The sequence below is a fragment of the Tachypleus tridentatus genome, chromosome 12 (genome assembly GCF_004210375.1).
Source record: "Tachypleus tridentatus isolate NWPU-2018 chromosome 12, ASM421037v1, whole genome shotgun sequence".
In the NCBI taxonomy this organism is placed as follows: Eukaryota; Metazoa; Arthropoda; class Merostomata; order Xiphosura; family Limulidae; genus Tachypleus; species Tachypleus tridentatus.
In genome coordinates, this window is record NC_134836.1 from 83,052,220 (window position 1) to 83,066,068 (window position 13,849).

At 36.2% G+C, this 13,849-nt stretch overlaps 1 protein-coding gene across 1 annotated transcript in view; it reads left to right on the forward strand.

Moving 5' to 3' along the window:
- The first annotated feature begins 755 nt into the window (after nucleotides 1-755).
- Nucleotides 756-13,849, forward strand: part of LOC143233827 (putative ATP-dependent RNA helicase DDX23) — a 76,102-nt gene continuing 63,008 nt past the window's right edge. Inside the window, exons 1-2 of the mRNA XM_076470552.1 lie at nucleotides 756-873; nucleotides 9,777-9,882. Coding sequence (XP_076326667.1) covers nucleotides 9,797-9,882 — 86 coding nt within the window. The 5' untranslated portion in view covers nucleotides 756-873; nucleotides 9,777-9,796. The remainder of the gene's footprint in view (nucleotides 874-9,776; nucleotides 9,883-13,849) is intronic.

Below are 13,849 nucleotides of genomic sequence, written 5' to 3' on the forward strand. Positions count from 1 at the left end.
CAAATAAGAAACAAACTGTAATATTAATAGTAAATCATGTGATTAAACAAAACAACAGTTAAAGATCATTTCCCGTATATGCATAAAATATTAAGTAACATCATTATACACAGAAAAGTGAATTATTTAGTCCAATAGATACACAATTTTCAATAAAAACACTTTAAAAATTACAACCTAAAGCAAACAGACATGAAAATACAAATGCCTAATCAATATTCAAGAAAAATAACCACATATTTTCAACTTAAATATCACGTTATGCAATGCATAAGCTAAGCTGCTAGGTCAGTAACCACAAGACTCAGCCTTTGCTGTCCTCCATATACAACTACTTGTCACGTCCGAAAAGCGAGAATGAAAGCCACCCTTATAAAACACCTGTGGCTGAAAGTGAATTTGAACAAGGGGTTTTATAATTCTCTGTTCCATATATAAAACCAATTCGCAACGCTCAACCTACCTTAGTTTTTTGTTTGTTTCGTGTCAAAACTGTATTGGATTATCTGTTGTGTTCACCGCGGGTGTTCGAACGCGGGATTTTAGCGTTGGAAATCCACAGACTTAGCGCTGTCTTTCCAAGGTACACCTACATTAAACGATAGTGATCATTTACTTTCTTTTAACTGTTTTATTTTAAAAAAAAAATACTAATATTAATTGCTTGAATCTTGAAATGAAATGCTTTAACAGGAATTCGTTGGTGTATCCTTAAAATTTATATTTATAATTTACTCGCCATATTAGTAAATATTTAAAGCTATGTATTTTAAAGTATACGTTATATATATATTTTCCAGGTGTCGTTCTAGCTCCTAGTACGCGATTAGGTGCTGAGCTTTATTATATAATGTATTGAATTGAAGTAATGAGGTAAGTTTATGTTTTTGAATTGTTTTGACTATTGTAGATGGTTGGATGAGCTATTTAAATATTTAGTACTACTGCTTAAATACTGAGTATGGAGGGAGCGTAAATTACAACAGCTATTGGGTTTAGTTTTATACTCAACTTGGCTCAGTGTTATGTTAGTTTTAGTATTATACAGGGTGGCCCGTAAGACCCTACCCATCCATATAATAATATAATACTACGTTAATAATAATACGTTATAATACTAATGATGAGTTGAAGGTAGCTGTTACCGCGGCATTTGTAACAATAACCCCTGTCATGTTGAGGAAAATGTCTCGCAGAACATGGCGTCGCATAATATTATGCATCGAAAATGAGGGACAGCACACAGATACACTGGATACATAAGATATATGGAGGGGGTAGAGACCTACGGGCAACCCTGTACTAATGGAATTGCTGTGAGTGTTCGTACTATTGTTAATATTACTCTTGCTTTCAGTTTAATATTCACATGTGAAATCTTAATAACCTACAGATAATAGTAAAATGATTTTTAAAGAAAAAACAATATTTTATATGCTATTTTCAATATCAAATTAATATTTGTACGTGTTCAATAGATTTAACCAATCTTGTGACCACTAAAAAATGAGGGAGTCAGTATAATATAAAGTATGTGTTTTTCTTTCTAGAAACACTATAAATTATAACTCAAGTGCTTATTATTAGTTTAGGTAGTTTAAATGGCATAACATTGTATGTTTATATTTAATTATTATTTTTATTGATCTTTCAGCCATTGTTGGCTAAGATAGAAGTTACAATGATGCAGTGCGCATGACTAATGTTACCATATTCAGTAATATAAAACTGACCTTTAGTCTTTACAAAGTGGCCTGTCTTTGCTATGTTTTAGTGGATTAGTATTTTGAAAAATACAATCATGTTTCAGTTATAATACATACAGTAGATAAAATATCACTTTTTACAAATGGGATTTTAAACTTATTTTTCATAAAACATAGAACAGTAAATAAAGAAACATTCTCTCTTCTAGTTAAGAGCTTTGTACTCTGTTATTGCTAGTCATTGATTGCTAAACCTTTAAAAATTTTACATGTAGAGGATGTGAAACAAAATATTTAATTTAGGTTTTTTATATACACATTTGAATAACTAAAAAAATAATAAATTACTAGATCGATAGAAATCAATTATAATTTATCCAGCTTAGGTAATGAATCTGTATGTAGGTTAAAAAAAAAAGGTAAAAGACTCAACTTACCACAAAAAATGTTGGTCTCAAAAGAAAGAGGTGATGCCATTATATTTGAAAATGGCTGGAAAAAAACCATTTGTTGAACATTCTGAGCTATTAATTGATTATTCACATGTCATGTATAGAATTCAATGTATATAAGGGACCATTTCCCAAAATTGAAGTAGGTGAGTGGGGGCCATTGTTTTTTGATTAACTTCATTAGTGATATCACATAGAAAAGGTGAGATCTTTATTTTATATTCTAGACTTTAAATATCAGTAATTTGAGTTTCTGTTTTATGTGAAACTATAGACTCATCACAGACGTCTAATTTGAACCAGTGCTACACATACAATAGCACACACAGAAATCAATATTTAGGTGTGTTTTTTAATATTTAATTTTAAATTGTAACTTAAAAGTATAATTCCAAACTCTGAATTATTTACAGTTTGATACCCAGTGGACATTAATGGTTGGCTACATATTTAATAACATGTTAAGAAGTGCTGATATGATTTCATCTTAATTCCCCTCTATGTGGATTCTTGTACCTGGTGAGAGGACATCCCAGGGAAAGTTCTGTTCTTTCAGTTTACCTCCTCTGGGATCTAAACATCCACCTACTTGTTTGCTGTGCATGATGACTTGAGAAGGGAAAGAAAAGGATCCCTGTGATTGAGGGGTCCAACCCTAACACACTGCTTTGGCCTTGAATTCCTGTAGATGGGCAACATTGGAGTGGCCCCTTTAGGGTCAGTTGGCTGGTCCATTTGGGCTAGAGTCAACTAAGTACCAGTGTTGGATGTTCTCAACAGATGTTGTGAACATTGCATCTGATGCTAGTGTTTGGGTATAGTGCTCACGAAACACTGACATTGCTGCATTCTAGTGCATCCCCTTATAGGGCTCCATGGTGGGTGGGGTCAGTGGGTACCAAAATATTCCTTTTTTATTATGGATCCTCCAAATAAAAACTTAAATAAATAATAAAAAAAACAGTCCATTGGTAAACGACCATGTCTTGAAGATTCTGAGCAGCAATCTTCAACATCTGTAACACCTGTTGTACCTCATTTTCTTATACTACATTTTCTTTCAGACAAACCTTTAGGGCAGATATTTTCCTTCATTCAGAAGGGACTAGAGGGACTTGCTGGCTCTCCAAAGTCAGTAAAGAAGCTTTGCTCTGGTGACATACTGGTGGAAACATCCATATCTCAACACAGTGACCTCTTGCATTCAAAGGTGATTTGGGATAAAGCTATTGAGGTTACACCTCATGCTACTTTGAATTCATCACAAGGAGTTATTGTTGAGAGGGATTTAAAGAACAGCCCTGAGTCAGAGATTCTCACAGGTTTCTCCACTCAAGGAGTTTCTGCAGTGAGGTGTATCTCCACTCATAAAGATGGAATTGGGATGCCAAACAATGTCCTCATTCTGACATTTGCATCACCAAGTCCACCTGCCACCATCAAGGAAGGTTATCTTAATTGCAGCGTACGGCCATATGTTCCAAACCCTCTCAGATGTTTCCAGTGTCAGCTGTTCGGTCACTCAAAGACATCATGTCATGGTTTCTTGACGTGTGCTCATTGTGGTGGAAAGAACCACGATGCCTATGAGTATGAAGTGGATCCTCATTGTGTCGATTGTAATGGGTGTCACCTGTTCTACTTTCGTTCTTGCCCTAAATAGTTGGAAGAAAATAAGGTGCAGATTTGGAAATGATTCAAAACATTACTTACCCTGAGGCTCGAAAGTTGCAGTCCACCACTTCATCTGAAACATATGCTGCTGTACTATGTTCCACTGCTACAGTGGAAGAACAGATGAATCACTCTGTGCCTCCAAAAGAATCATTCTCAAACCAAATGAAAAGTCTTTTGACCTCCATGGTTAAAAAAATTAATGAATCATTGTCAACACCCATCTCTGTCCCTAACATGCATTCCAGAAAATCACAAGATCCACTTCCTTTGGTTCCAGGTATGGGCATTTCCTCTGGTACATCTTCTTTTCCCACCCCAACATGCAAAAGGATCATTCATTCATGTCCTCAGTCACTAGAATCCTCTTCTAACATAAAGGACCTGCCCGATTGACCCAGGGCAGGATCCGTGGAGGTCTATAGACCTCTCTTGAATAAAGACAGTAAAGAAAAAAAAATGTGGTTGTAAACAGAAATGTTCTCCACCGAATTTGCCTTAACATAAATAAAAATGGCCACCTTGATACAATGGAACTGTTGAGGTTTACATTATAATGTGGATGACATCAAAACACTGATTGCTTCCTACCATCCTGTATGTCTTTCCTTACAGCGAACATTTCTGAAACCTGCTGATACAGTCACCTTTTGGTGGTTTTCCTTGTACAGAAATGACAGGCTCTGTGATGGAGGAGTGCATGGAGGGATGGCACTCTTGGTTGATCAGCATGTGCTCACCCTGTCTTTGTCACTTGACACACCCTTGGAGGCCATAGCCATCCGTGTTTTCTTGGGTTGTACCACCACTGTTTGTTTTCTCTACCTGCTGCCTGGAGAGACTTATGATCAATCATCTCTTTCCTTTGAGCTAATTGCCTCTGTGACTGTAATCTTTCCTTTACACTGGTGGAACTCAAACTGGCCCTTCATCGGTCTAGCAGTACATTGGTCGGACATGATGATGTATACTATGAAATGCTGCACCACCTAACTCTTGCTTCTCTTCTGATTGTTTTTAACCTGATCTGGCAGGAGAATATTTTTTTCTGCCTGGCACCAGGCTATTGTCCTACTTTTCTCTAAACCTGGAAAGGATCCCAAGATTCCTTCAAACTACCATCCAGTTGCTTTTAGGAGCTGTCTCTTTAAGGCCTTAGAAAGGATGGTTAATGTTAGTCTTGTTTGGTTCCTCTAATCAAACAACCTCATCTCGCCCACCCATTGTGGATTCTGACAACAGTGGTCCACCATAGGACCATCTAATTTGACTTGAAACATCAATTAGAGAAGCCTTTCTCAAACACCAACATTTTTTGTCAATATTCCTTGACATTGAGAAGACTTATGATACAACATGGAGGTATGGCATTTTGCAAGTCCTCCATATATATGGGATACATGGCCATTTGGTCATTTTCATAGAAAAATTTTTAATGGACAGGTGAAATGGTCTAGGTGAAAGGTTTTGCCAGATATCTAGCACTTCTGCTTCATCCTCCATCGTTTTAGCCATTCAGACTCGGGCAGAGCGATCACCTTTTTCCTTTTGAGCTGATTCTCTCTATGACTATAATCATCCCTTTACACTGGTGGAACGTAATCTGGCAGTACATTGGTTGGACCTGATGTACACTACGGAACGCTGTACTATACATCTCCTGCTTCTCTTGTTGTTCTTCTGATTATTTTTAAGTGGATCTAGCAGAAGGTTGTTTTTCTTGGTACCAGGTGCTGGAGTATTGTCTTACCTTTCTCTCAGCCTGGGAATGATCCCAAGGTTCCTTCAAATCACCATCCAAGTGCTTTGATGAGCTATCTCTGTAAGACCTTAGAGAGGATGGTTAATATTTCTTTTGTTTGGTTCCTCGAATCAGTCTTTTTCTCGTTTACCCAGTGTGGGTTTCAATGACAGCACTCCACCACAGACCACCTAATTCGACTTGAAACATCAGTCAGAGAAGCCTTTCTCAAATGCCAACATCTTGTATCAATATTCTTTGACATTGAGAAGGCTTATGACACAACATGGAGGTATGGCGATTTGCGAGACCTCCATACATATGGGTTACGTGGCCATTTATCCATGTTTATTAAACAATTTTTAATGGACAGGAGATTCCAAGTTTGTGTGTGTTCGACACTTTCCCATTCTTTTCTACAGGAACTTGGAGTCTCTGAGGGCTGTGTTTTGAGTGTCACATTTTTCAGTATAAAGATTAATGCCAACACAGAACAAATCCCTCTTACTGTTGCAAATGGGCTCTATGTCAACGACTTTCACATCTCATGTCAATTAGCGATCATGAAGTATCTTGAGAGGCAGCTACAGACTGCCCTCCTTCGTTTACTGAAGTGGACCACAGCAAATGGCTTTAACTTCTCTCTCTCTAAAACCATTTGAATGCACTTTTGCCACCAATGAAGTATTTACATTTATCCTCAACTCCGTATCGATGAAGTTGTGTTAGTTGTGGTCCCTAAGACAAAGCTCTTGTGGCTTATCTTTGCCCGTAAGCTGACCTTTATACTACACGTAAAGCAGCAGTGGGTCAAATATACAAGATTTGAACATCCTCAGTGCCCTCTCTTCCACCACTTGAGGAGCAGATTAAAGTTCTGTGCTGCAGATATATCATGCTCTTATTCAGTTGAAACTTGACTATAGATCATTGGTCTATGGCTCTGTACTAGAGCTTTTCACACTTCCCTGGTACAGAGCTTATACACAGAGTTTCATGAACCTTCTTTCCACCTCAGCTATTTGCAACTGACTTTACTATATGGTTTAAAGCTTTGTTCCTTAACAAAGCATCCCATCTAGGGTTGCATTTTATTTCTTCAGTGGACCATACGTTTTTAAAACAAACGATCTGCCATTGCTCCTTTTGTCCTTCATATCTAGGCACAGTTTGATGAATTAGGTTTGTCATTGGATAACATTGCTGTATTTACTGGTCAGCCCATTCCACCATGGCTTCTTACAGTCCTCAAATGTGGCCTTTCTTTAAATCATCTGAGTGAAGCAGACACACTTGATTGGAAATACTGTATGTTATTTGATGAACACCTGTCGAACCATCCTTCCAATTATATAGTAGGTTCGAAATCAGGTGACTGTGTGGGCTCTGCAATGGCTTGTTTTCATTTGATGGTTGCACGCAGAATCCCCTCTACAGCTTCTGTGTTTACTGCTGAACTGTATGCCATTTCTCTTGCCCTGTATCACACAGAAGCTAAGCAGTACTCATATTGCACTATTTTTTCTGACTCGTTTAGATCTGTACTGGACCTGGAATTGCTTCACGTTGATTCACACCTTATTCTCACTGATATTCAAAACTGACTGGCCCATTACTCTTTAACATCTATCCAGTTTTTCTGGATACCGGGCCATGTTTGTATTTGTGGGAAAAAGCTCTCTGACACTGCAGCTATATCTATTTACTCTGGCCCTTCCACTGCTGTGCCTGCTCCATACATGGACTATGGTTCTGTATTCAAGGTGCTGCTCTGTGCCAGTTGGCAGTCGACTTGGAGTTAGCAACATGAAAACAAGCTTTTCCAGATGAAACCCTTTATTGGACTTTCACTATCTTGCTTCTGTAAGGAGCAGAAAGAGGAAGATCTAACTAGACTATGCATTTGTCACAGTTTTTTTAATCTGGGACTGATGCACCAATGTGATATCTCTGTAACACTCAGGTCGCAATAAACCACATTTTACTGTCTTGCCTTCATTATGGCTCTTAATGATGCACCATTTTAAACATGTTCTGTCTCAAGGTTTATCCATAACATTAGACAGCATTTGTGGTGATAGTGACACAGTCCACTTTGGAAATGTTTTTAGCTTTTTAAAGGCCATTAATCTTTTTAATGCTATTTAAGTTTTTTTTTCATTTATACATTAGACCTTTATTAATGTGATTCCTTTTTAAGACTCAAAGTATATGTAGTTCAATTTAAAATTAGAAAATAGCCATAACATCAAATAACTTGAAACCAAGACTGGAAAACCCAACTTCAGGTGACTAACGGTGATTTATGAACTTACCTGTTATTCTTCTTGGCAAGTTATGATAATTACAATTATTCTACTGAAAGTCCTTTACAACCTGTATTACTGTAGTTTTTCTCTTACTGCTTTAGACTAGGTATAAAAATTGGTTTTAAAGCTATTTATGTTTTTTAAACTTTGTTTTGTTTTACAGTAATTTCCTTTTATGAATTTTAATAATTTTACTTTAATTTTAACTTTTTATCAGATGTTTGGTACAGATAGCCTAATTGCTTTGTTCCATAAAACACCAAACCAACCAACCAATCATCTTAAATCTTTAATTTTTATTCCAGTTATTTTTTAACAGTAAACTACAAAACATGATTATCAAGCCCCAAACAGACAACTTCAATCATCATGAATTGCCAAAGTGTAGTTCAATAATGCAGTAATTATATTTTTCTTATGCAAGAACTTTATCAGGTCTTTTTAACTTTTGTAGTGCTTTGCTACTCATCAGAATTTTCAATGCCTGAAAACTTTTGCATGTGGAGAATGTGAAAGGAAATATTTTTTTTAGATTTTACATATATATTTAAAGCAGGGGTTCCCAACCGGGGGGTCGCGAAGCCTTGGCAGGGAAGTCGCGAAGCCTTGTTAGAAGTAGCTTGGGATAACATTAATTTTATTTCATCAATTACATTTTCATGTTGCGAGTGCCAAAAGGTTGGGAACCCCTGATTTAAAGGAAACAAAAAAATAATAAATTACTGTATCAATATCATAGAATAGAATTCTACTAATTTATCAAGCTTAGGTTAAAAAAAAAAAGGAATTTTGAGCTGACTAAAGACTCACCCTACTGGCCTGAAGATTTGTATCAAAGAACAAAATGATGTTGTAATACCTGAAAATGGCTGAGAAAGCCACTAGGGGACACTGAGCTTTTATTTGGTTATTTGTGGGCCGCAGATAAGATTGTGTATAAGGATCATATGTTTGATTTAGTACATGCATAATATCTCAGCAAACAGAAAAGATAGGATGTTTCTATTTAATATTCTAGCTTTTTAATGTCAGTAATTTGAGTTTCTTATTGGTATGAAACTATAGACTTTGTATTTTGATATCACAGGCATAATTTGAACCACTGCTACATTAAAAATATCAAAGAAATAAAAAAATTAGATTTTTTTAAATTACTTTAAACTTAAGAAATTAACTAATTTATAATACCAAATTTGAATTATAAATTATAGTTTGATACTAAACTTGTGTAATTTCATAAAATAGTAGTTGAATAATATTTTGAATGTGAGTCAACAAATGTGATGCCATGGCCTTTGACCCATGACTTGTGTGGGAATAGTTAAGACTAGCAAAATATCTCAGATGTATGTGAATTATTACAAGTGTTTATATTTCAAGTGAACTGCCTGAGATATAAATGTTTATCTCCTTTCAACCTTTTGTTGCTAACATTATACACAATTATTTTAAACATTTTATAAATGCTTACATTCTTGTGTTTGCTCTTAGAAGCTATTAATTTTATTAAATGGAGCTGTGTAAAGTTAAGAAACAGAATAACAATAAATATGTCCCATTAATTCTCAAACTTTTATCAACATAGCTGTCATGAAACATTTTTCTCACAATTCTTGATTAACTATGGGTAAATGCAATGATAATTTATAATTCCATTGCAAATTGGAAGGTGCAACCTGTGACATTTCCTGCTGCTCAAATTAAGTAGATTAGAGAAATAGGAATTTAATTTTAACTAAATTTGCCTTGAATATATAGGTAGATCCATGAAGGTACTTTACTTGAAGTCATTATACAAAATTTTGTGTATTAAAGTATTTAATGTGTACCATATTTAATTTTGTTGAATGGGAAGTGAAGATAAAGTAAGTGTCTGATGATTTTTTGTTTTCAGAAAAAAGTTTTTAGAGAATTATGGGAATTGAAGAAGAATCTGTTAAGTTATCAGTTGAAATAAAGAAACAGGACAAAGATCGTGAAAAAGGAGAGAAACGTCGTAGGTAAGTTTAGCCAATTACCAGCAAAAGAAAAGAAAAAGCAGAAGAGACCTTCCTAGAAAAATATTTTAAAAATGTCATTGTAATAGAATATTTGCTATACCTAGTAACTGAAATTTCTTAATATTTGAGTCTCTGAAATTATGTAATGTTAAAAGAACTTTTTCCTTTCTTGTACATAAAGGAAGCTTTTTTGTTTTGGTTTTTGATGTAATAGTCATATAATTATACAACTTAGTTTCTGACTCAGCTATTATTTATAGTTCTATAACTTAATTTATAAATTGATATTTTTCTGAGTTATAATGTATATTTAAGTAAGTCAGATTTTTACAAATTCATTACATAAATGTGTTTTCTGATGTTAACAAGCTAGTTTGTTTGTTTTGGTTTATAACTTAATCAGTTTGTGTTCAAGTGCTTGATATATTTTTTGTATAAAATGTACAACTGAAAGTTACATTAATTATTTTTGGACACCAACACTGAAATAAGTCTTGTTAAACTATGCACTCAAGTGCAGAAGGCCACACAATCAAAGTAAGTGCTGAATTTCTTGGTTTTTATACATATACATTTTTAAATTGTTTATATTTTTCACAAAAGCAATGACGTAAAAAGAGATATTTTAGGTTGTGCTTTCGTAACACAACTTCTTTCTCACTATGTTGGTTTTAAAAAAATTAGTTCACATTGCTTTCAGATATGCATTTTACAACACGAAAAACATTTCGGGCACCAAAATATAATGTCCTGAAACTGCTATAATTTATCTGGCTTTCTAACTGAGCTTTATATAGGTTAACAAAATCCCAAAATCTGCTGGTACTGTAGCTATTCTTTGACCTCCAGTGTTTCAGCTTTGCCCATCTAAGCATTGTATTTTTTTTCTTGCTTACTCTGGTCTTTTATAACCTATTCAAATGCCTTTGGCAATATCCTTTCTACCGTCAGTGAGCCCTCTATCCTGGTACTATATATAAGCATCTCATTCAGATAATGTTAATACTTTTTCCAGAAAAAGCATTTCAAAAAGGGTTTCTGTAGGAAATGCTGTCATAAGTCACTTACTTGGCTAAGATTTGACTGCCACCTAGTGACTTTTGTTATAACTGATATTTAATATTAATGATTATTTTTAAAAAATTGCAACAAACTATTTTATCATCATGTATTTGCAGATTATTGTTTCCAGTATGGAGGTTGATTGGCTGTCATATGTTCCACCTCTAATGTCTAGTGTATCAAACATTGAGAGTAGAGGGACATTTTCAGTGGAGGCTGTCTGTGATTTGATCCATTGTGAGATGGAAATATATATTGAGTCCATGGACATCTCTCCAGGTGTTTCAAGATGACTTTTGGTGATGATCCAGGTCAGTCTGGAGAGAATTTGGACTCTTATTTTTTCCAGTGTTCCCTTGGTGTGAATTCCTGTATGTGGTGAGGGGCCTCCCAGGGAAGGTTCTGTTCTGTCTTGTTACTTTCTCTGGGATCTAAACATCCACCCACGTGTTTCCCGTGCGTGGCAACCCGTGAAGGGGAGGAGAGGATCCTGGTGGTTCAGGGGTCCAACCCTAACACATCACTTTGGCCTTGAATTCCTGTAGATGGACAGCCTTTGGGTGGCCCTCCTTAGGTCAGTCGGCTGGTCCACATGGGCTAGAGTCAACTAAGTACCAGTGTTGGAAGTTCTCAATGGGTGTTGTGGACATTGTGCCTGAAGCTGGTGTTTGGGTATAGTGCTCACAAAACCCTGACGTTGCTGTATTGTCTTTGCATGACATTGTAGTGCATCCCCTCGTAGGGCTCCATGGTGGGTGGGGTCAGTGGGTACCGAAATTTTTCTTTTTTCCTATGGATCCTCCTTCAAAAAATTTAAATAAAATAGTGAAAAAAACAGTCAATAGGTAAACGATCATGTCTTGAAGACTCTGAGCACCAATCTTCAACATCTGTAACACACGTACCTCATTTTCTTATATTACATTCTCTTTCAGAAAAACCTTTAGGGCAAATATCCCCCTTTTTTATTCAGAAGGGACGAGAGGGTCTTGTTGGCTCTCCAAAATCAGTAAAGAAGCTTTGATCTGAAGACATATTAGCTCAAACATCCACAACCCAACACAGTGAACTTTTCTTGCATTCAAAGGCAATTGGAAATATACCTACTGAAGTTATGCCTCATGCTACCTTAAACTTGTCACAAGAAATTATTGTGGACAGAGATTTGAAGAGCATCCCTGCGCCAGAGATTCTCGCTGGTCTCTCCACTCAAGGAGTTTCTGCAGTGAGGAGCATCTCCACTCGCAAAGATGGAGTTACACTGCCAACAGATACCTTCGTTTTGACATTTACATCATCACATGCACCTGCCACCATCAAGGCAGGTTATCTAATTTGCAGGGTACGGCCATACATTCCAAACCCTCTCCGATGTTTCCAATGTCAGAGGTTCGGCCATTCAAAGACATCATGTCGTGGTTCCTTGACATGTGCTCGTTGTAGTGGCAAGGACCACGATGCCTATGAATGTGACATGGACCCACATTGCGTCAACTGCAATGGTTCTCGCCCTTCCTACTTTCATTCTTGCCCAAAATGGTTGTAGGAAAAAGAGGTGCAGTGTTTGAAAACGACTCATAACATTAGTTATCCTGAGGCTCGAAAATTGCTGACCGCCACTCCATCTCAGACATATGCTGCTGCACTTTGTTCCACAACTATAGTGGGAGTGCAGACAGATTGCTCTCTGTGCCTCCAAGAGAATCGTTTTTAAACAAATGAAAAGCCTTTTGACCTCCATAGTTAAAAAGGTTGATGAATTGACTTCCACACCCATTTCTGTTCCTCCCATACAGTCCAACAAATCTCAAGATCCACATCCTTCGGTTTCAAATACAGACATTTTTTCTGATACATCTTTTTCTCCCACCCCAAGAGGCAAAACAATCATTCGTTTGCATCCTCAGTTACTGGAATCTTTTTCCAATAACAAAGACATGCCCAATCGACCCAGGGCAGGCTCCATGGAGATTGATAGACCTCCTCTGAATAAGGACAGTAAGGAAAAAAGACGTGGTCATAAACAGACGGGTTCTCCAGCCACTTCCCCTACCCGTCATTAAAAATGATGTCATTATACAAACAAATGGCCTAAACATGGGCAACCCAGTATCACCAGTTCTAGCCAATATTTTTATGACACAAGTTGAAACACAGCATTACATCCACCACTATACTGGTACAGATATGTAGATGACACAATTGCGGGATTCACATCTACAGAACACACACTTAATTTTTTTTCAATCACATTAACGCTATACATCCCAACATCAACTTCACATGTGAACAAGAAGGAAGCAATCAAATATCATTTCTTAACCTCAAAATTACAAGAACCGATACACAATTTAAAACAGAAATCCACCGAAAAATCATCCATACTGGACTATACATTCCTTGGGACTCAGCACATGAAACAAAACAAAAACTCAACATACTAAGAAACCAAATACACACAGCCATAAAACTATGCTCACCAGATGAAATTAACAACGAATTACACAAAATAAAACAATACTTCATCAACATCAACACGTTTCCTCCACAAACCGTAGAAAACATGATACGCACATGCTTGGACAGAAAGCAAAATCAACCAACAAAAGTAAATATGTCTCACGAATCAAAAAATCACGAAACCATATACTGCTGCATACCATATATTCCCCGACATCAGCAGAAAAATAACCAACATTTGGCAAAAACTAGTAACAAAATATGACATTCCAGTTAATACCAAATTTATTCAAAAACCAGACACAAAACTGAGGTCTATACTATGTAAAAACTACACTGACAAACATCACACCAACATTATTTATAAAATATGATGTGATAACTGCCACGACTTCTATATTGGAGAAACAAGTAGAAAAATGGAAACCAGATTCAAAGAACATAA